The 20,523-nt window shown below is 39.6% G+C and overlaps 1 protein-coding gene across 10 annotated transcripts in view; it reads left to right on the forward strand.

The window, feature by feature from the left end:
- The window catches only part of pla2g7 (phospholipase A2, group VII (platelet-activating factor acetylhydrolase, plasma)), a 92,852-nt gene that overhangs the window by 52,415 nt on the left and 19,914 nt on the right, over positions 1-20,523 (forward strand). For all 10 annotated transcript variants that reach the window (XM_073056966.1, XM_073056962.1, XM_073056963.1 and 7 more), the window contains 3 exons: positions 5,901-6,078; positions 9,212-9,325; positions 15,157-15,248. In XM_073056966.1, coding sequence (XP_072913067.1) covers positions 5,901-6,078; positions 9,212-9,325; positions 15,157-15,248 — 384 coding nt within the window. The remainder of the gene's footprint in view (positions 1-5,900; positions 6,079-9,211; positions 9,326-15,156; positions 15,249-20,523) is intronic.

Raw genomic sequence — 20,523 nt, forward strand, 5'->3', positions numbered from 1 at the left:
TCTCTCAGGTTGGCTTCCAGCCCCTAACATCCAGAAAAAAAATGTTCTAAGTTTGTACATCCTCTCATAGCTAATGCTCTCTAATCCAGGCAACCTCCCGGTAACCATATCTGCATCTTTTGAAGATCACATCCTTCCTCTAGTGCAGCAACCAGAATTACATGCAGTACTCCAAATGTGGCCTAACAGCCTCAATAAGGTTTTCCCATCGTTTACACTCAATGTCCTGATCAATAAAAGCATATTGTATGTTTCCATGAGCAACCTGTGTTGCCATTTTCAGGGAACTATGGACATGCATCCCAACATTGCTCTATACATTGATACTCCAGTGATTCCTGACAATTACGATATACTTGCCGCCTGTATTTACCTTCCCAAACTTCGACACTTCACACGTGTCCAGATTAAAAGTCACCTGCTAAATCTCTGCCCACATTTGCAGTTGATCTATAATCTGCTTTATCCTTTGACAACTTTCCTCACTATCCAAAACTCTGCCAATAATAATGTCTGCAAGCTTAATAATTAGCCTACTTAGAATTTCATAAAACACGTCCCATCTCTAATATCTGTAGAATACCACTGGTTACAGGTCTCCAGTCAGAATAACACCCATGACTGTCTTCTGTGCCCAAGTATTTTTTAATTAAATCTACCAAGTCTCTGTAGATTCCATCAACACACACGAAATGCTGGAGGAACTCAGCAGGTTAGGCTGAGGAAGAAGTGTTCTAAAGGCAAGATGACATAATCATGGCTAACAAGAGAAGTCAAAGCCAGCATAAAAGCTAAAGAGGAGACATATAATAGAGCAAAAATTAGAGGGCAGTTAGAAGATTGAAAAGCTTTTAAAAATCTACAGAAGGCAACTAAAAAAGTCATTAAGAAGGTAAAAATGGAATACGAAAGTAAGCTAGCCAACACTATTAACAAGGATACCAAGTTTCCTCAGATACATAAAGTGAAATAGAGAGGTGAGAGTGGATATCGGACCACTGGAAAACAATGCTGGAGAAGTAGTAATGAGGGACAAGGAAATGGCAGATGAATAAGTATTTTGCATCAGGGTTCACTGTGAAGTCACTAGCAGTATGGTGGAAGTTCCAGGTGTCAGGGGTCATGAAGTGTGTGAAATTACCATAACTAGAGAGAATGTTCTTGGGGAACTGAAAAGTCTGAGGTAGATAAGTCACCTGGTCCAGATGGTGTACAGCCCAGGGTTCTGAAAGTGGTGGTTGAAGAGATCGTGGAGGCATTAGTAATTATCTTTCAAGAATGGAAATGAACAAACAGTCAGTATTTTGGGCTGAGACCCTTTATAAGGACTGGAAAGAAAGGGGGAAGATGCCAGACTAAGAAGGTGGAAAAAGGTTACAAGCTTGAAGGTGATAGGTGAAGCCAGGTGGGTAGGGGAGGGAACATGAAGTAAAAAACAAGGAGGTGATAGGTTGAAAAGATAAAAGATTAGATAAGAGACCAGAGTGGCCCATAGGGGAAAGGGAAAGAGGAGGGGCACTGGGGGAGTGATAAGTAGGTGAGGTGAAGAGTTAAGGGGCCAGATTGGGGAACTGAAGTAGACAAAAGCAGGAAGGGGAAAAATTACTAAAAGTTGGAGAAATCAATGTTTATGACATCAGATTGAAGGCTACCTAGACTGAGTATGAGGTGTTGCTCTTCCAGTTTGAGAGTGGCCATATTGTGACAGAAGGGGAAGCCATGGACTGACATGTCAGAACAGGAATAGGGATAGGAATTAAAATGATTGGGCACTGAGAAATTGTGTTTCTTTACAATCGGACAACAATGTCCACTGTTTATATGTTTCCATAGACGCTGCCTAACTTACTGAGTACCTCCAGCATTTTGTGTGTTGCTCTGGATTTGCAGCATCTGCAGAATCTCTTGTGCTTATAATCTGCAAATCCCATTCCCCTTTACCTTCTGAATCAGTCAAAAGTCAGTGCAGAAAACAATTCAATAGCTTTATTAAAAAATCTATTAAAATAGCTTCACATTTCAAAAATATATTCATCAAACTTACAATTATAGATGATTGGCACAAAATTTATTAAAAGCACATTAAAGTTCAAATATTCTTGACAAATTTGCCACACTATTCTCAATGCACTGGAGTATCAAGGTAGAGTTTGTATATCAGGCCAATCAATCACATCATTCATGAAATACTTACAATAACAATGGAATACTTCTTTCAGTTACCACAGTGAAAATATTTGTTTATTTGCCTTGAAATTTACTTCCCTCGATGTACAATATAGTTCATACATAACCTTGTCCAGCTTTGCAAAAGATGTTTGTTTATGTGATGAATGGAAAACTCAAGGAAACAGGCCTCAACTCAGGGGAACTGACCATTTATTTGTGTCTTTTGTTCGGTTCCACTAAAGTTGTTACAGAAGATAAGCCCTGCACAAATTTCAGGCAAATCTGAGCTCCTTTAAACTAATCCAATTTGAAATTGTTTTAGTTAATTATCTGCTTTGAATGGTAATATTATTTGCTGCAACAATACTTTTTTTTGTCTGGATCGCAGAGAGTGGATTGAATGTGCTAAAACATTGACTTCTCTAAGTTCAAAGTACATTATTATCAAAATATGTACACAATATACAAAACAATGAAATCTAATTGAACCTATTTTGAAGAAGTCTGTCAAACACCCAAAGTACAGGAAAAAAGACCATGCAAACAATAAAAATAAGCAAATGACATTCAGAACTGAAGTTCACAGAAGTGGGTCTACAGCCAGGAAGCCAGTCATGGGAATCCAGGAGCTGACCAGCCTCAGGTCGGTGCAGAAATGAGTAAACCTCTCAGAGCAGCGGCCCATCCCTCACCTCTAGCCTTGACACCCTTGCCTTTACAATCTAGTCTGGTGCTTATATCAGCCAAACAGTGGGTCAAACCTTGGTCCTGCTGCGTCGATAATGCTCTCAGGCTCAGGACCTGCCGCCTTGATTCAGCCTACATTCGGCCTTTCCAATTCAACCCAATGCTTAAATTGGTCACGTCGTGGCTTGTTCCTTGCTCTTGAGCCAGATATCCTGCCGCCACAATTCTGCCCTTACCAGATCTTTCCAATTTAGCCCAGTGCTTAAATTGGTCACGTCATGGCTTGTTCCTCACTCTTGGGTCTGGGCTCCAGCACCTCAACTCTGCTGCTTTGAATCATCTCCAAGACTACTCCAGCAGCCAAACATTGCTAGTTCTCCACTCTCTGGCCCATGCCTTACTGCCTTGATTTGGCCTGTACACACCATGCCACAACCATACTACGCCATCAGAACTTTGGTTCACACCACAGATAGCTCTAAAACTCAACTCCGAAAGGGAAGTTACAGACTATTGATTTGCAGTGATTGTTTTTGAGAGAAAGTGTGATTAATAAAGTAGTTAATAGTTGTTTTTGCTGCCAGCAAGTCGTCACTGTGCTTCACCGGTGCCATTTTAAACCATAATTTACCACATTAAGAAGTCCATTCATTTCTTCCAACATAATTTAAAGTTTATTTAGATGACTATTTAAATTAAAAGATAAACTTGGAATAGAAATATCAAGACAGCATAGTCCTTATTTTACTATATAAGCTGACACGGCCTAAATGTCACAGCCTGTAGCACCCTCTGCTGATTGAAACAAAAGGTTCAAAATATAACCTTTCGACAATTCAGAAGAGCAAGTTCAATTCCTGACTTCCACATCCATTTCATTTCATTTATACATTTCAGTAGAGAATTTGGGAGCGAATTGGAAATCAATTTGCCAGTATTCTAGTGCCAGTGTTCTTCACGCCAAGTTCAAGGGCAGAGCTCAGTCACAATCAGCTAATTGGATGAATATACTTGGTATATGTCCGCCTTATTTTATATCAGCCGAGACTGATAATCAAACTAAGGGGCTGTAGCCCCATTTATTTGAAACTGAATGGAAAAAGTAAATAGTTTAATTATTTTAATAATAATTAATAAGAATTTTAATAATAATCTTAACTTATTTAAATTAGTCAATTGTACTTTAAAAATTTAAACATTATTTAAATCAGGTAGATGGGGGCTTCGCGGTTAGTGTAACGCTTCATACGGTTGACACGGATTCGTCAGTTATACTGTGGTGATTCTGATAAGCCAATGGAAGAGAGTTTTCTTGGCATGTATACACTGTACATGTGCCTCTGACAACAATAAACTTAACAGAGTTGGCTGAGCCAATACAAGTTTAACTTTTCCTGACCTCAAGTCACTGGTAATTTCGGTGGTTAAGTATTCAATATCTTTTTGTTAATGGCTTGCAGTGATTTAGAGTTGCTGTCCTCGCAGTGGTGTTAACTCCCCATCAGAGGAAATGTTCTTTAATAAAAGGTGAACAAGTATCAAATATAATGGACCAGATCTTGTTGTTGAGGCCTCACCACTTGGAAACTTCACACTCTTTCCCTCATTTACCCAGAAAAGAACCAATCAGGTTGATTAGGTCCTAGTGAGGATGGGGTAGAATTTTGTTTTCTGTCAAAACTGTCATGGAGTTTTAAGTTTCTCAGACATTTTAAAACTGCTATAAATGAAGTGAATATTTTTCACATTAAGAAAAAAATAAAGGCACTGACATTATAAAAGAAAATTAAGCTAAAGCTAATTAAAGCAGAAGTCACCACCTCATTATATCACAATTTGCAGGCCTAAAATTGCCTTTAATTTCATTGGAGCCTCAGATCCTGTGCTGTGTGTAACTGGCACAGGATCTACAATGTAGTTTCTCAACATAATGTAGGGTAGTCCAGCCCCAGATGAATTTTCTCCTCATGGAGTCCAGCAGCAGAATGTGGTGACAGATGCAGATGGATCAGAATGAACGTAAGAGTAGAATGGCTTCAGTTCAGGTGGCTGTCCACAGAAGCTTCCCTTAACAGCAAGATTTGATTTGGCTTGTATTCATCCGATCTTCGTAAAAGCTTGCAACAGAATGCAAACTGATTTGTTCTGTGTATATTTGATGCACTTAAATTGATACTAAGAAGTTTAAACTTGTGCTGTATCCAATATTAGTAAATTAGTATCTACAGCAAAAAGTATTACAAATGGGATGTTATGTTGAAGTTGTGTAAGATGTGGTGAGGCCTAATTTGGAGTATTGTGTGCAGTTTTGGTCACCTACTTACAGGAAAAGATGCAAACAAGGTTGAAAGAAAATTTACAAGGACGCTGTTAGGCGTGGAAGACCGGAGTTACAAGGAAAGATTGAATAGTTAGGACTGTATTCTTTAGAATGTAGAAGATTGAGAGGAGATTTGATAGAGGTATACAAAATTATGAGGGGTATAGATAGAGTAAATGTAAACAAGCTTTTCCCACTGTTGGAAAAGCCAGAGGTCATGGGTTAAGAGTGAAAGGTGAACAGTTTAAGGGAAAGTTCTCCACTCAGAGGGTTGTGAGAGTGTGGAATGAGCTGCCAACACAAGTGGTACATTCGAGCTCAATTTCAAGTTTTAAGAGAAGCATGGGTAGTAGGAAAATGGAGGGCTATGGTCCTGATGCAGGTCGATGGAAGTAGGCAGTCTAAATGGTTCCAGCATGGAATAGATGGGCCGAAGGGCCTGGTTGCGTGCTGTAAATCTTGATGACTCATATAATTAAGAATATATTTGGTGTTGTTTGTATATCAGTATTTAAAAAAAACAAGGATTCCAGTAAGATTGTGCACATCTGGCCACGTTGTGACTGAGTGCATTACTTTCTTTAGGCAAAGAGCAGTTTGATTAAATAGTATTTCTGCTTTCACTGGAACTATGAAGATGAAAGATCACCCAGAATATGAAAACATAAATTTTGTTTTTTTTTGTGAAATTGCTGAAAGAACTATGATCAGTGTTCATTTTCAGGGATGGATCAGCATCAGCGACTTTCTACTACGAAGAGAAAACAAAAACAGGAAGTGAAGTAGAACAGGACGCCTCCTGCACAAGCTCAGCACCTACTCTGGATCATTTGGAGGAGAAGTGGTGTTACTATCAGCCGCACAAACCAGGAGAACAAGAATTCCCATTTCGAAATGTCCAGGTAAAGAAATATGAAATATGCTTGGAATCAAATGGAGTTTTTTGTTGTTGAGAAGAGATTAAAGAGTTCTAAGGCAAACAATTTAAAACTTCAATAAACAGGTTGACACCTTGTAGGGCGTTTAGTACTGCAGCATGAAATATGGCTTGTGGATTCAGGCTGCTTTGTCAGTATTTCCGTAATCACTTCAGGAAATACTAACAGAATTATTATTTTAATATGTAGAGTAATCAGCAGATTCACTGTATCATTAAGTGAAAGCAAATTCATGGCTTTCAGCAGCAGAGTATTAATAAAATATGAACGCTAATTATTCATGCATGTTTTTAGTTGGAATGTTCAACAGAAATCCAGAAAGGGCTGAAAAAGAATAGATACGTTTTGACATTTTTCTCCCTAAATTTCTTTGAAGAATAAGAAATTTAAAAAATTGATCAGGAAAACTTGACATAATCGTTCTTTTCAAAACTCAGATGATATTTTGTGGTCTTAAAGTCCATTACTTTAACCTTCACTTGGAGAAGAAATGTGTTAAACATAAAACTTTAAATCTTTAAAAGTGTCCCACCTGTAATTTACCATTTCCACACAAGTTTCAATGGTTAAGGAAAGATTAGCTTTATTTGTCAAGTGTGCGTCAAAACAGTGAAATGTTGCCTTGGTGTCAAAGGTCAACACAGTCTAACGACTTAAACATAAAACTTTAAATCTTTAAAAGTGTCCCACCTGTAATTTGCCATTTCCACACAAGTTTCAATGGTTAAGGAAAGATTAGCTTTATTTGTCAAGTGTGCGTCGAAACAGTGAAATGTTGCCTTGGTGTCAAAGGTCAACACAGTCTGACGACTATGCTGGGGGCAGCCCCCAGGTGGCCCCACACTTCTGACACCAACATAGCGTGCCCACAACTTACTAACCCTAACCCAAACATCTTTGCAATGTGGGAGGAACCCACACGGTCATGGAGAGAACATACAAACTCCTTACAGACAATGGTGGGAATTGAACCCCAAATGGTGATTGTTGGCATTGCAAAGCATTGTGCTACCTACTACACTACTCTGCCATCTCTTGTCTTTTGAATGATGCAGCAGCAACCTAAATAAACTAAATGGTGCAGATGATTTGAAGGGTAGTCATTGTGTGTGTGCGTGCTGAGGAGGAATAGCTGTGTGTAGAAAAATCCTGTGAGCTTTGAAGGCTCAACTTGTTTTACTTAAATATAATAATGAGGAACCAAAGAGAGGAGCTCGGAAGCTGGAGGCAAATCTCATTTGCTAATTGGCAACAGTCCTCATAGGTAGATAATGCAGCTTACCTGCTGGAGAACCCACAAGATGTCACCTACTTTAGTATAGATTATATACCAGAATTGGTGCAGTAAGTTGCAAATTCTCATTTTACAACCCATAAATACAGGTCCTGTAATATTTGACACATTTTCTGGCTATAACATCGAGACTCATCCTAACATTTGTCTTGCTGTGCTCAGTGGGAATTGGAGAAATCTTCTGCAACATAATCACTTCTGTATGAGTTTCGATTTTGTTTTGTACAAAGGACATCTGATGATGTTTGAAGATATGTTATGACCATTATCCCTTGCCATATTTTCTCTCCCTTAAACTGAGATAGGAAATTTGCAAACCCCACCAATCTGATAAATGAGGAGAAAAATAAGATTGTTCTCACTGGTGTGGAAGAAGCTGAGAGGAGACCTTTGAAAGGTTTATAAAATTATGACAAACATGGGTAGAGTACATAGTTTTTAGCCAAGATTAGGAAAACTAGAGACCATAGATTTTAGGTGACAGAGGAAACACTTAAAGGAGATCCAAAGGGCAAGTTTTTCAGACTTATTTGGAATAATACTTCACACCTAGATGGTGTTATATAATTACAGCATTTAAAAAAAAACATTTGGACAGATGTGGGTATAGGAAAGGAATAGAGAGATATGGACCAAATGCAGAAAAACAGGATTAGCATAGAAGGGCATCTCAGTCAGCATGGACGTCCGATCTGTTTCAGTAGATTCAAATTTCAAAACAGTAAAATTTATTATCAGAGTACATACATCTCACCACATACAACCTGAGATTCTTTTTTCCAGCAGGCATGCTTAGCAAATCTACAGAACACCAACTGTAAACAGGATCAATGAACAACAAACTCCAAATGCAAATATAACTAAATAGCAATAAATAGCAAGTATGAAATAACATGAAATCAGGATTGTGGTAATGATGATGTTGAATGCTGAGCAAAAGTTGATGAACAGCATCCTGACATAACTGACATAGGACAATCAAGAGGCAGGCGGCCAGTGCTCACCTTACGGCATTCGCCTCATTGCTTTGATCAGTGGAAGCTTTAACTGGCGCCTCATCCCACGGTTTCCTCGCCACATGGCTCACACTCGCTGCCTTTGCTCCCAAAATCCTCCTGGAGACTGCAAAGTGCTGGATCACCCAATATCTTTAAACTGCAAATCACAGTCTCCAACAGTTCCAGACTCACATTCAAGGCAAAAAACAGACACAAGTGACACAAAAGAAGTGAAATAAATAGGTTAATGGTCTGATCCAAAAGCATTGACCATAGGAGCATTGTACACAGGTGCCATCCTGGCCAGAAGGGGATTGTACATCCCCAACTTCTATGAAATTCAACAGTGGCATATTGCACTTAGCACTCACAAATTTACGAGGTGCTTTGGAATATTGTTTTCTGCGACCTGAAATTCATCTGCTACAGTTATAGTGATCTAATTATACCCACCATTTTAAGGTGCTGTGCAAGAAGTATAGATGTTGAGGATTAATTTACTTCCCTCTCTAACTCTCTAATGTTATTGACTATTGTGTGTTTTGTCAAAAACTGACATTTGTTCGGTATCATCAGGTCACTAATGAAAAATAGGATAACTTCTCAAGTCAAAACATATAGCTCTGCCCTTCATTAAGTTTAACCACTTTAACTCGATAGTTCCATTCAGTAAATGATAGCTTGAATTAGGTTAATCATTGACTATTTCATCATCTTGGGTTTTCCTGCTTCACTTGATAACTTTGTTTAATGGTCTACAACAATTTAAAAACAGCTTTTCTCTTTATTTGTTTGTGATTTTCAGGTACAGCAGCGAGCAGAAGAATGTACCAGGGCCTTAAATCTGCTTACTGACATAAATAAGGGAAAATCTGTCCAAAATGTATTTCCACTAGACTTTGATTTCACTAAAATGAAGGTATGGCCAGTTCATAGTATTGATAAATATAACAAATATGTGTTGGAGTTCCACCAAAGCACTTCAAGAATTTGAAGTCAGTTTTTTTTAAAAATTCAAATCACTGTGATGTAAAGTCTCATCTTGGATCATGTCTACACTTTAGAGAAAGGAACTCATTGACCTTACCCAATCTGGTCTGTATGTAGTTCCATCCCTTCCAATGTCACTGTACGTTAAAGTAGCAGAACTGCTCCGTTGCAGAAAGAAGACATTTATTTCTACAGTGTTCAAATAGGCCCACAAACTCATTATATTGACATTATATATCAGCACACAAACGGAACACTCAGCCCTGTAGGGCAGTTGATACTGCACAGATCCTATTACCTCGAAATTCCAGAGCACCCATTCTCATTGCACAAAATCCATCAGACAAACTCTGCAAGTTAAATAATAAATTCCACTTGTCAACTTGCCAATGACTGGAAAATTCTGAAAACATGCAGACTTAAAACTACTTTGCCTGTGTACTTTGAGCTGAAGCTTTTGAAATTTACTATTTAAATTCGTAACATTTCTAAAGAACACTTCAGTGCAACTTTCCCTATCCCAGAAAGCCGTGAGTTCTAAAGAAGAATATCAAAATAAAATATTGATGCCAGAAGGCTAACAACAGAAAATACTTTCAATACTCAGTCGTGGAGGGAGAAACAGTTAATATTTCATTAGATGAAGGGTTACTAAACCTGAATCATTGATTCTGTTTCTCTTTCCACAGATGCAGCCTGATCTCTGAATGTTTCTAGCATTTTCTATTTTTATTTCATAATTCTGAAAATGGTTCATCAATCCCAGAGACTGGCTGAGCTGATGAATATTTCCAGCATTTTTTTTAGTTAAACCACAAGAGCGTAGTATTTGCTCCTTTTGCCATAAGAGATAGCAGCAGAATTTGTCCCATTAAGTCAGCTCTGCCATCTTCTGTCATTTTGCACTTAGCAGTATTTTTACAATATTTATTGTTCATACAAAATAATACTTAAAATACCACACATTCAGACTAATAAAGAAATTACAAGTTGCAGAAAATAATAAACATCAGTTGGTCTTCTACATGTTTGCAAGATGTAATGTGGGAATTAAACTTTAATGATTTGCATGGAAGTACAACGTTGTTGTTGAGCTTGCTAATAACATGAAGATATGTGTTAGGTTATGAAGATAACAAAAAGACAATGGGATATTGATTAGCTGAGTGAGCAAGGGTCTGGCAAATGGAGTATTATGTGAGAAAATTACTATAGTATAGACTCTATAGTCAGGGGGTCAAACAGGCGATTCTGTGGACACAGGAAAGAAACTCGGATGGTAGTTTGCCTCCCAGGTGCTAGGATCTGGAATGTTTCGGATTGCATCCAAGATATCCTGCAGTGTGAGGGAGAACAGTCAGAGGTCATGGTATATATTGGTACCAATGACATAGGTAGGAAAAGGGAAGAGGTCTTGAAAAAAGTCTACAGGAAGTTGAGAAGGAACTCTCAAGGAAGTTGAGAAGCAGGACTGCAAAGGCAGTACTCTTGGGACTACTGCCTGTGCCACGCGACAGTGAGAATAGGAATAGAATGAGGTGGAGGATAACCGCTTGGCTGAGGGATTGGAGCAGGGGGCAGGGATTCAGATTTCTGAATCATTCGGACCTCTTTTGGGACAGGTGTGACCTGTACAAAAAAGACAGCTTTCACTTGAACCCCAAGGGGACCAATATCCTGGCGGGGAGGTTTGCTAAGGCTACAAGGGAGAGTTTAAACTAGAATTATTGGGGAGTGGGAACCAAACTGAAGAGACTGGGGAAGAGACAGTTGGCTCACAAATAGAGAAAGCTTTGGAGACAGTCTGTGAGGGATATAGGCAGGTGATAGAGAAGGGATGCGCTCAGATGGATGGTTTGAGATGTGTCTATTTTTACACGAGTATTGTGAGCAAAACGGATGAGCTTAGAGCGTGGATCAGTACTTGGAGCTATGATGTGGTGGCCATTACAGACACTTGGATGGCTCAGGGACAGGAATGGTTACTTCAAGTGCCGGGTTTTAGATGTTTCAGGAAGGACAGGGAGGGTGGCAAAAGAGGTGGGGGTGTGGCACTGTTGATCAGAGGTAGTGTCACGGCTGAAGAAAAAGAAGGACACCATGGAGGGATTGTCTATGGTCCCTGTGGGTGGAGGTTAGGAACAGGAAGGGGTCAATAACTTCACTGGGTGTTTTTTATAGGCCGCCCAATAGTAACAGGGATATCGAAGATCAGATAGGGAAACAGATCCTCAAAAGGTGTAATAATAACAGAGTTGTCGTGATGGGAGATTTTAATTTCCCAAATATCGATTGGCATCTCCCTAGAGCAAGGGGTTTAGATGGGGTGGAGTTTGTTAGGTGTGTTCAGGAAGGTTTCTTGACATAGCCTACAAGAGGAGAGGCTGTGCTTGATTTGGTATTGGGAAATAAACCTGGTCAGATGTCAGATCTCTAAATGGGAGAGCATTTTGGAGGTAGTGATCACAATTCGATCTCCTTTACAATAGCATTGGAGAGAAATAGGAACAGACAAGTTAGAAAAGCGTTTAGTTGGAGTAAGGGGAATTATGAGGCTATCAGGCAGGAAATTGGAAGCTTAAATTGGAAAGAGATGTTCTCAGGGAAAAGTACAGAAGAAATGTGGCAAATGTTCAGGGGATATTTGTGTGGAGTTCTGCAAAGGTACGTTACAATGAGACAGGGAAGTTATGGTAGGGTACAGGAACCGTGGTGTACAGATGGTGTAATAAATCCAGTCAAGAAGAAAAGAAAAGCTTACAAAAGGTTCAGAGGGCTAGGTAATGTTAGAGATCTAGAAGATAATAAGGGTAACAGGAAGGAGCTTAAAAAGGAAATTAGGAGAGCCAGAAGGAGCCATGAGAAGGCCTTAGCGGGCAAGATTAAGGAAAACCCCAAGGCATTCTACAAGTACGTGAAGAGCAAGAAGATAAGACATGAAAGAACAGGACCTATCAAGTGTGACAGTGGGAAAGTGTGTTTGGAACCAGAGGAAGTAGCAGAGGCACTTAATGAATTCTTTACTTCAGTATTCACTATTGAAGAGGATCTTGGTGATTGTAGTGCTGACTTGTAGCAGACTGAAAAGCATGAGCATGTAGATATTAAGAAAGAGGATGTGCTGGAGCTTTTGGAAAACATCGTTGGATATGTCACCGGGACCAGATGAAATGTACCCCAGGCTACTGTGGGAGGCGAGGGAGGAGATTGCTGAGACACTGGCGATGATCTTTGCATCATCAATGGGGAAGGGAGAGGCTCCAGAGGGTTGGAGGATTGCATTTGATGTTCCTTTATTCAAGAAAGGGAGTAGAAATAGCCTAGGAAATTATAGACCAGTGATTCATACTTCAGTGGTTGGTAAGTTGATGGAGAAGATCCTGAGAGGCAGGATTTATGAACATTTGGAGAGGTATAATATGATTAGGAATAGTCAGCATAGCTTTGTCAAAGTCGTGCCTTACAAGCCTGATTGAATTTTTTGAGGATGTGACTAAACACATTGATGAAGGAAGAGCAGTAGGTGTAGTGTATATGGATTTCAGCAAGGCATTTGATAAGGTACCTCATGGAAGGCTTATTGAGAAAGTAAGGAGGCATGGGATCCAAGGGGACATTGCTTTGTGGATCCAGAACTGGCTTGCCAACAGAAGGCAAAGAGTGTTTATAGATGGGTCATATTTTGCATGGAGGTCAGTGACCAGTGGGGTGCCTCAGGGATCTGTTCTGGGACCCTCACTCTTCATGATTTTTATAAGTGACCTGGATGAGGAAGTGGACGGATGGGTTAGTAAGTTTGCTGATGACACAAAGGTTGGAGGTGTTGTGGATAGTGTGGAGGGCTGTCAGAGGTTACAATGGGACATTGATAGGATGCAAAACTGGGCTGAGAAGTGGCAGATGGAGTTCAACCCAGATAAGTGTGAAGTGGTTCATTTTGGTAGGTCAAATATGATGGCAGAATATAGTATTAATGGCAAGACTCTTGGTTGTGTGGAGGATGAGAGGGATCTTGGGGTCTGATTCCATAGGACACTCAAAGCAGCTGCGCAGGTTGACTTTGTGGTTAAGAAGGCATACGGTGCATTGGCCTTCATCAATCATGGGATTGAGTTTAGGAGCCGAGAGGTAATGTTGCATCTATATAGGACCCTGGTTGGGCCCCACTTGGAGTACCGTGCTCAGTTCTGGTTGCCTCACTACAGGAAGGATGTGGAAGCCATAGAAAGGGTGCAGAGGAGATTTACAAGGATGTTGCCTGGATTGGGGAGCTTGCCTTATGAGAATCGGTTGAGTGAACTCGGCATTTTCTACTTGGAGCGACGGAGTATGAGAGGTGACTTGATAGAGGTGTATAAGATGATGAGAGGCTTTGATCGTGTGGATAGTCTGAGACTTTTTCCCAGGGCTGAAATGGCTAACATGAGAGGATGCAGGTTTAAGGTGCTGGGGTGGAGGTACTGAGGAGATGTCAGGGGTAAATATTTTACTCAGAGAGTGGTGAGTGCATGGAATGGGCTGCCGGCAATGGTGGTGGAGGCGGATATGATGGGGTCTTTTAAGAGACTTTTGGATAGGTACATGGAGCTTAGAAAAATAGAGAGCTATGGGTAAGCCTAGTAATTTCTAAAGTAGGGACATGCTCGACACAACTTTCTGGGCCGAAGGATTCGATTACATAGAGCACTTGTGAGACCACATCTTTGGATAACTTGCATTTCCAGCATCTCCTGTGTTTATGATGTGTTATTTTAATATTTTTAAGGCAGAGTTGGGTAGCAAGATGACAGGTTACCATTAGTAGGCAGAAATGCAATTAGGGTTGGTAAGATCAGCCTTGAAGGTTTGAGAGCAGGTTTATTTTCACCATTCAAAATTGATTGTATGATTTCAGTACACTTGTTCTCTGTACCACATCTACCCAGATATATTTTCCTGGACAGACAAATTTATTTTCTTTCACGCCTCATTGTTCAACAGTCTAATTGCAGAGTGTTGCTGAATATTTGCTTTTTTCCATACAGTTGGGAATTTATTTTGAATCAACTTACTGATTCCTGCCGTCACTCCCCTCTTGGCTGCTGCTAGTCCTTTTGCACTAGAATATCTCATGATTATTCCCTTGCCCAATAACATTGTTCTACTCTCTCCACTTCCCCCTGTGATCTTCAAACAAACTCCACTGTCACATTTTTAGATTTGGTAAATAGGAGAAACATTAAGAACCAGCAGTATGCTAAAAAAAATATTGAATTATACTTTTAGTTAAAAATACACACTTTATTATCTCAGGTTCATATGAAATGACCTTTCAATTCATATTCATGTGGACTAGTAGTAATTTTGAAATATCTGTCAAGAGCTAGTAAAATATGATCTAAGAAAGAGCAAGATAAAGTCTAAGCATGGTACTTTTTGTTCAAACACATTGTTGGGTTGGGAAAAAGATCTCTGAGCTGCAGAGATTAGTAAGGTTCTACAGTTGCCCTCTTCTAGGCTTCTAAGATACCAGAACGATAGATTAATTCAACATTTAAAACAATGTGAACCAGTAATAGGAGTTGGCTCATGTCCTGTAAAAAAAAAGTTCTTTTTTACCCTCACCTATGAAACAGCTGAGAAATTAAACTAAATTGCGTGTTTTTACCATAGATTATAAATATACAGATTCAAAATAAGGTCAATTCAAAAAAATATTGGTTATTTCAAAGTAAAATGTAATAATTATTCTGCTTTAACATTGTCCTACTTTTTTTGTAGGATTGCCTTGATCTGTGTAAGGTAGCTATTATGGGCCATTCATTTGGTGGTGCTACAGTTGTTGAATCACTTAGCAAGGAGCTTCGGTTTGGGTAAGTCTCATTGAATTGGAGACAGTATACAGTGAAAATTATTTGTAGAAGTGTGCAAAAAACTGAGCACAGATTAATTTATGCTATGGCTATGCTTTATAAAATTTATAGAAACTAAAATGCCCAATGCTTAACCTATAATTTTCTTATTCATTTTATAGAACTTTTTTGTTTAGTAAATGAGAATGCATCAGTAACCTGATGTAAATGAGAATGCTCTAATTATGCCTATGATTGATGTATTCATTTAAAAGCAAAACTTCCCTCATTTCATTTTAACATGCTAAGATTACATGTCACCACTTACAACCATGTGATTCTTTTTCTAAGTACGTCCACAGAAAAAGAACCTCAGGGTTGTGCTTAGTGATGTGTGGGTAGTCTGATAATCAATTTTACTTTGAACTTTAATAATACATATTGTCACAGAAAATGGTAGAGGAACTCAGCAGGTCAGGCAGCATCTATGGAGAGGAATAAATAAGTCAACATTTAAAGGCAAGACCATTCTCAGGATCTACAACTTCTAGCTAGAAGAAGTATATTCAGCACTTTTAAACAATGTATATGATAGTGAAATCATCATATCTTGAGTATCTTTTAAAAAAACAACAGGTTCTACTTCTTGTATATGTAGATTTCCTCAAAACACATGTTATAGATGTTAGAAGGCTGGAATGAAGGAAAAATCACCAAGCAGTTCAAGTACTATCTTTAGTGAGAAAGAAATAGGATTAATATTTTCAGGCAATAACTATTGTTATCTCCCCGAAAGTCCCAATGATTTAAGATGGTGTAAATGTGCCTGAGAAATAAATGATAACTTTCAGAAAATAAATGTGTGTAATGTTTAAATGATTTTTATCTTTACTCAGTTGTTAGCTTTAGTCTTCAGGATGTTCACATCTTGTGTAACTCCTGTCTCCTAAAATCATCTTCATCAACCTATGAGACCAAGTTCACCAAGCATCAATCAGTTATTGTGATGAGATCATTGGACCCAGACGAAGGAAGCAAAATGAATAGAAATTTGCAAAGCAAAGAATATGGAGGGGAAAAAGAATTATAGTTATTGACAATTATGTCAATTAACCTTGACCAACCACTGGCTATTACTATTAAGGTGCTTGACGAAAGCCATTTTAAAGGAAAAGGGCAGACTAATTATTTCCATTGCAAACACGAGGAAATCTGCAGATGCTGGAAATTCAAGCAACACACACAAAATGCTGGTGGAATGCAGCAGGCCAGGTAGCATCTATAAGGAGAAGCGCTGTCGACGGTTCGGGCCGAGACCCTTCATTAGGTCTCTGCCTGAAACGTCGACAGTGCTTCTCCCTATAGATGCTGCCTGGCCTGCTGCGTTCCACCAGCATTTTGTGTGTGTTAATTATTTCCATTGCTGTCTCTGGCAGACCCTTCCACACTTAACACTGCAAGTCTCGTGGTGGACATGATACTTCTCTAACACACCATGCGGCCCACCACTCTATTACTTTAGTTGCAATTCCTCTAACGAGGAACTGAAAATAGTCCCTGCTTTGTCACCACAGATGTCTGATAATAGTGTTCCATTTGAATAATAATGTATTACAGAATGTATATATCTTAAATTCATTGCAGTCTCTGGCACGCCTGTCCTGTTGCTTTAAGCTGCAAGTCTAGTGCTGGGCTTGATAATTCTCCAACACACCACGCGGACAACCAGTTTATTACTTTAGGTGCTGTTCCTCTAACAAGGAACTGAAAATAGTTTCTGTTTTGTCACTGCAGGTCTCCAATGTTGCTGTTCCATATGAATAATAATACAGAATGCTCACATCTTAATTCCTCTAGTTTACAAATTGAGTCAATTAGCATTCACTTAGATTCACTTATCAATCTTCTCATTTTTGAAAAATGATAGTGATCAAGAGCTGTTAAATTGCCCCAGACTCCAGTGGTTAGTGCAATGCCAACAACCCAGGTTCAGTTCTGCGGCTGTCTGTGTGTACATCCTTCCCGACTGTGTGAGTTTCCCCTGAGTGCTCTGGTTTCCTCCAACATTCCAAAAGATGTACGGATTAGTAGTTTAATTGATCTCGTGCAGGCTCGTTGGGTCAGAAGTGCTTGTTACTGTGCTGTAGGTTCTGAGGTGGCTACTAAACTCCATGCAGGGTCCACAATTCTGCCTCAGTTGGGGTAGGTCAGTATTGGATGGGGAGATGGGTAAATTGTATGCAATGTCATGCACTCCTTCCACTATATGCTCTTGCCATCCATGTGTTTCCGTTGTAGAGAGTGATGATGTGTCCTTCCTGGAAGTTTCCTCACCATTTGAGTGGTGAAAAACTAAGAATTGAAGGAGTTGTTTATTGTCATTCAACCGTATATAAGAATACTGCCAACTGAAACAGCATTCCTCCAGCCCAAGGTGCACAACACAGTGCATATAACTCACGCACGATGCATAAAGAAATATTACCACAAATACATTTACAAATAATAAGGTGCATTTACAACATAAATTAAAAAGTAAACAGTAAAACGCGACTGGCACTTCATAAGTGATGGGACCTGGGTGATGGCAGGAAGTTTAGTAAACCTGGGGAAGTAACTGTTTCCCATCCTATCCATCCTTGCCCTGATGCTGTAGTACCACCTGCCTGATGGTGGGGGGGTCAAAGAGATTGTTGTACGGATGGGAAGGATCATTGTCAATGTTAAGGGTCCTGTGTACATAGCACACCCAATAAATATCTCAGATTAGGTAGAAGAGAGATTCTGATGATTCTCTAGCAGAGCTCGTAATCCTTTGCAGGGTCTCGTGGTCAAATGCCTTGCAATTTCTGTAACAAGCGGTGATGGAGCTGGTCAGGACACAGTGGTGCTCCTATAAAAATTGGTTAGAATGGTGGGGGGTGCCTCACTTGCCTCAGTCTCCTCAGGAAGTGGAGATGCTGCTGTGCTTTCTTGACTGCAGGTGGTGTTGAGGGACCAGGTGAGATCCTCCATTATTTGCACTCCTAGAAACTTGGTGTTCCTAACTCTCTCAACAGTGGAGTCGTTTATGTGCAGTGAGAAGTGGTCAGCCTGCACCTTCCTAAAGTTCACAATCATCTCTTTAGTCTTGTCCACGTTGAGACTCAAGTTATTGCACTCCCTCATTCTACCAAACCGCTCCACCTCCTTTCTGTATGCCATCTCATCATCATTGATGAGCCAGCCACTCTTGTGTCATCAGCAAACTTGATTAATTTGGTTTGAAATGGATCTAGCAGTTTAGTCGTGCATCAGCACCGTGAACAGCAGCAGACTGAGCACACGGCCCTAGGGTCACCGGTGCTCAGTGTGATGGAGCTAGAGTTGTTGCTGTCATCGCAGACTGACTGTGGTCTTTCTGCCAAAAAGTCCAAGATCCAATTACAAAGAAAGGTGCTGACATCCAACAAGGACAGTTCACCCACCAGCTCCTGAGAAATTATTGTAGTAAATGCCATGTTGAAGTTGATAAACAGCATCTTAGCATATGAGGCATTATTTTCCAGGTGGTACTGGACAGGATGGGAAGCATTCTCTCTGACTCTAGGAAATATCTTGCAGTGGAATGCTTGCATTGGCAGTCTGCAGTCTGGTAGGTGAATAATAGAGTCTGGTCATTACAGCTTGGTATCATACTGGAGGTAGTCATTTGGGAGAGGGTTCTGATTATAGACAAATACATGTTAGTGAACTGGAAACGTTTGCAAATAGAGGCTTGTTATTATTTATTTTAAGTGCTTTGAGGCACGTACCATGGGTAGTGATCACTGATGCTTGGCAGACTGAGCTTAGTCTGCCAAGTTTGAGATCCTAGTCTTTGAACATTCTTTTCCTTGGTCTGTGATGGTGGACAGGAGGCACTGCTGAATTTCATCATTGATATTTGCCTTCACTGAGAAGTAGTTGCTAATATGGAATCTTCACTATGAAGAGTCTTGCGCTGCAGAAGCAGGTTGAGAGAGGACTTTTCTCTCCATATGTTTAATGCATTCTCTCAAGTGCTTTATTAAAGGTATCAGCAATGACATTTAACACTGTCTTGGAGTGTGTACACATACCAGCATTGTCTGCATGGTGGAACTCCATGACATATTAATGGCATATAAATTTACATCAGTAGACAGAAATTTATTTGGATTATAAAATAAGCAAAGAGACCAACAAGAATAATTCCACAGAAAATGGGAAGTGAGTAAACCAAGGGAAACATGTAGTTTAATTAAAGATAGCAAAGGTTGAGGGTGAAGGGTAAGGAGTTTCATTATACATTAATACATGTTTCTATGTTCTAACATAAAAGCAGACCATTCAGAACATCACATTACTCTTGACTTTTTGTTAAGAAATCCAGCCAGTTTCATTCCCCTGAACTAGTTCCATAGCTCTACAAATTATTTTCTCTTGAGTATGTTATACTTTACCCTTTGACTGTTTTCACCAACATTGAAGTAATTGAGTTCCAGCTCATAACTACTGTCAATTTTAAAACAAATATCCAGTATCTTTCTTTATTCATCACTATAAATCTCTGTCCCTGGCCCTTGATCATCTACTAATGGAACAGTTTGTCTAGTCAGTCAAAATATACCTACTAAGATCTTGTATATCTCTCAAATTTTCTCCTGCACCACTTGCTCCCAAAACAGCTTCTCCAGATTAACCTTGTAGCAGGCATCTCCTATTCTTAAAACTAATATATCTTTTCTGCATCATCTCCAGATGCACCACAAGGTTGTGTGCTTTGCCCCCTGCTCTACTCAATTTATACTTGTATCTCTGAGGCTAGGGACAGCTCCAGTGCCATCTTTAAGTTTACTGACAACACTGTCGTAGGCCAAATCAAAGGTGGTGGCCAATCAGCATATAGGAGGGAGATTGAAAATCTGGCTGAATGTTGTTGCAACAATAACCTCTCACTCAGTGGTAGCAAAACCAAAAAGCTGATTATTGAATATAGGAGGTGGAAACCATAAGTCCATGAGCCAGTCCTCATCTAGGGATCAGAGGTGGAGAGGGTCAGCAACTTTAAATTCCTCGGTGTTATCATTTCAGAGGATCTGTCCTGAGTCCAGCACATAAGTGCCATTACAAAGAAAACATGGCAGCACCTCTACTATCTTAAAAATTTGTGAAGATTCAGTATGTCATCTAAAACTTTAACATCTGTGGTGAAGAATATACTGACTACTTGCATCATGGCCAGGAATGAAACACCAGTGCCCTTGAACAGAGAAGCCTACAAAAAGCTGTGGAC

Source organism: Hemitrygon akajei, chromosome 9 (assembly GCF_048418815.1).
Source record: "Hemitrygon akajei chromosome 9, sHemAka1.3, whole genome shotgun sequence".
Classification (NCBI taxonomy): domain Eukaryota; kingdom Metazoa; phylum Chordata; class Chondrichthyes; order Myliobatiformes; family Dasyatidae; genus Hemitrygon; species Hemitrygon akajei.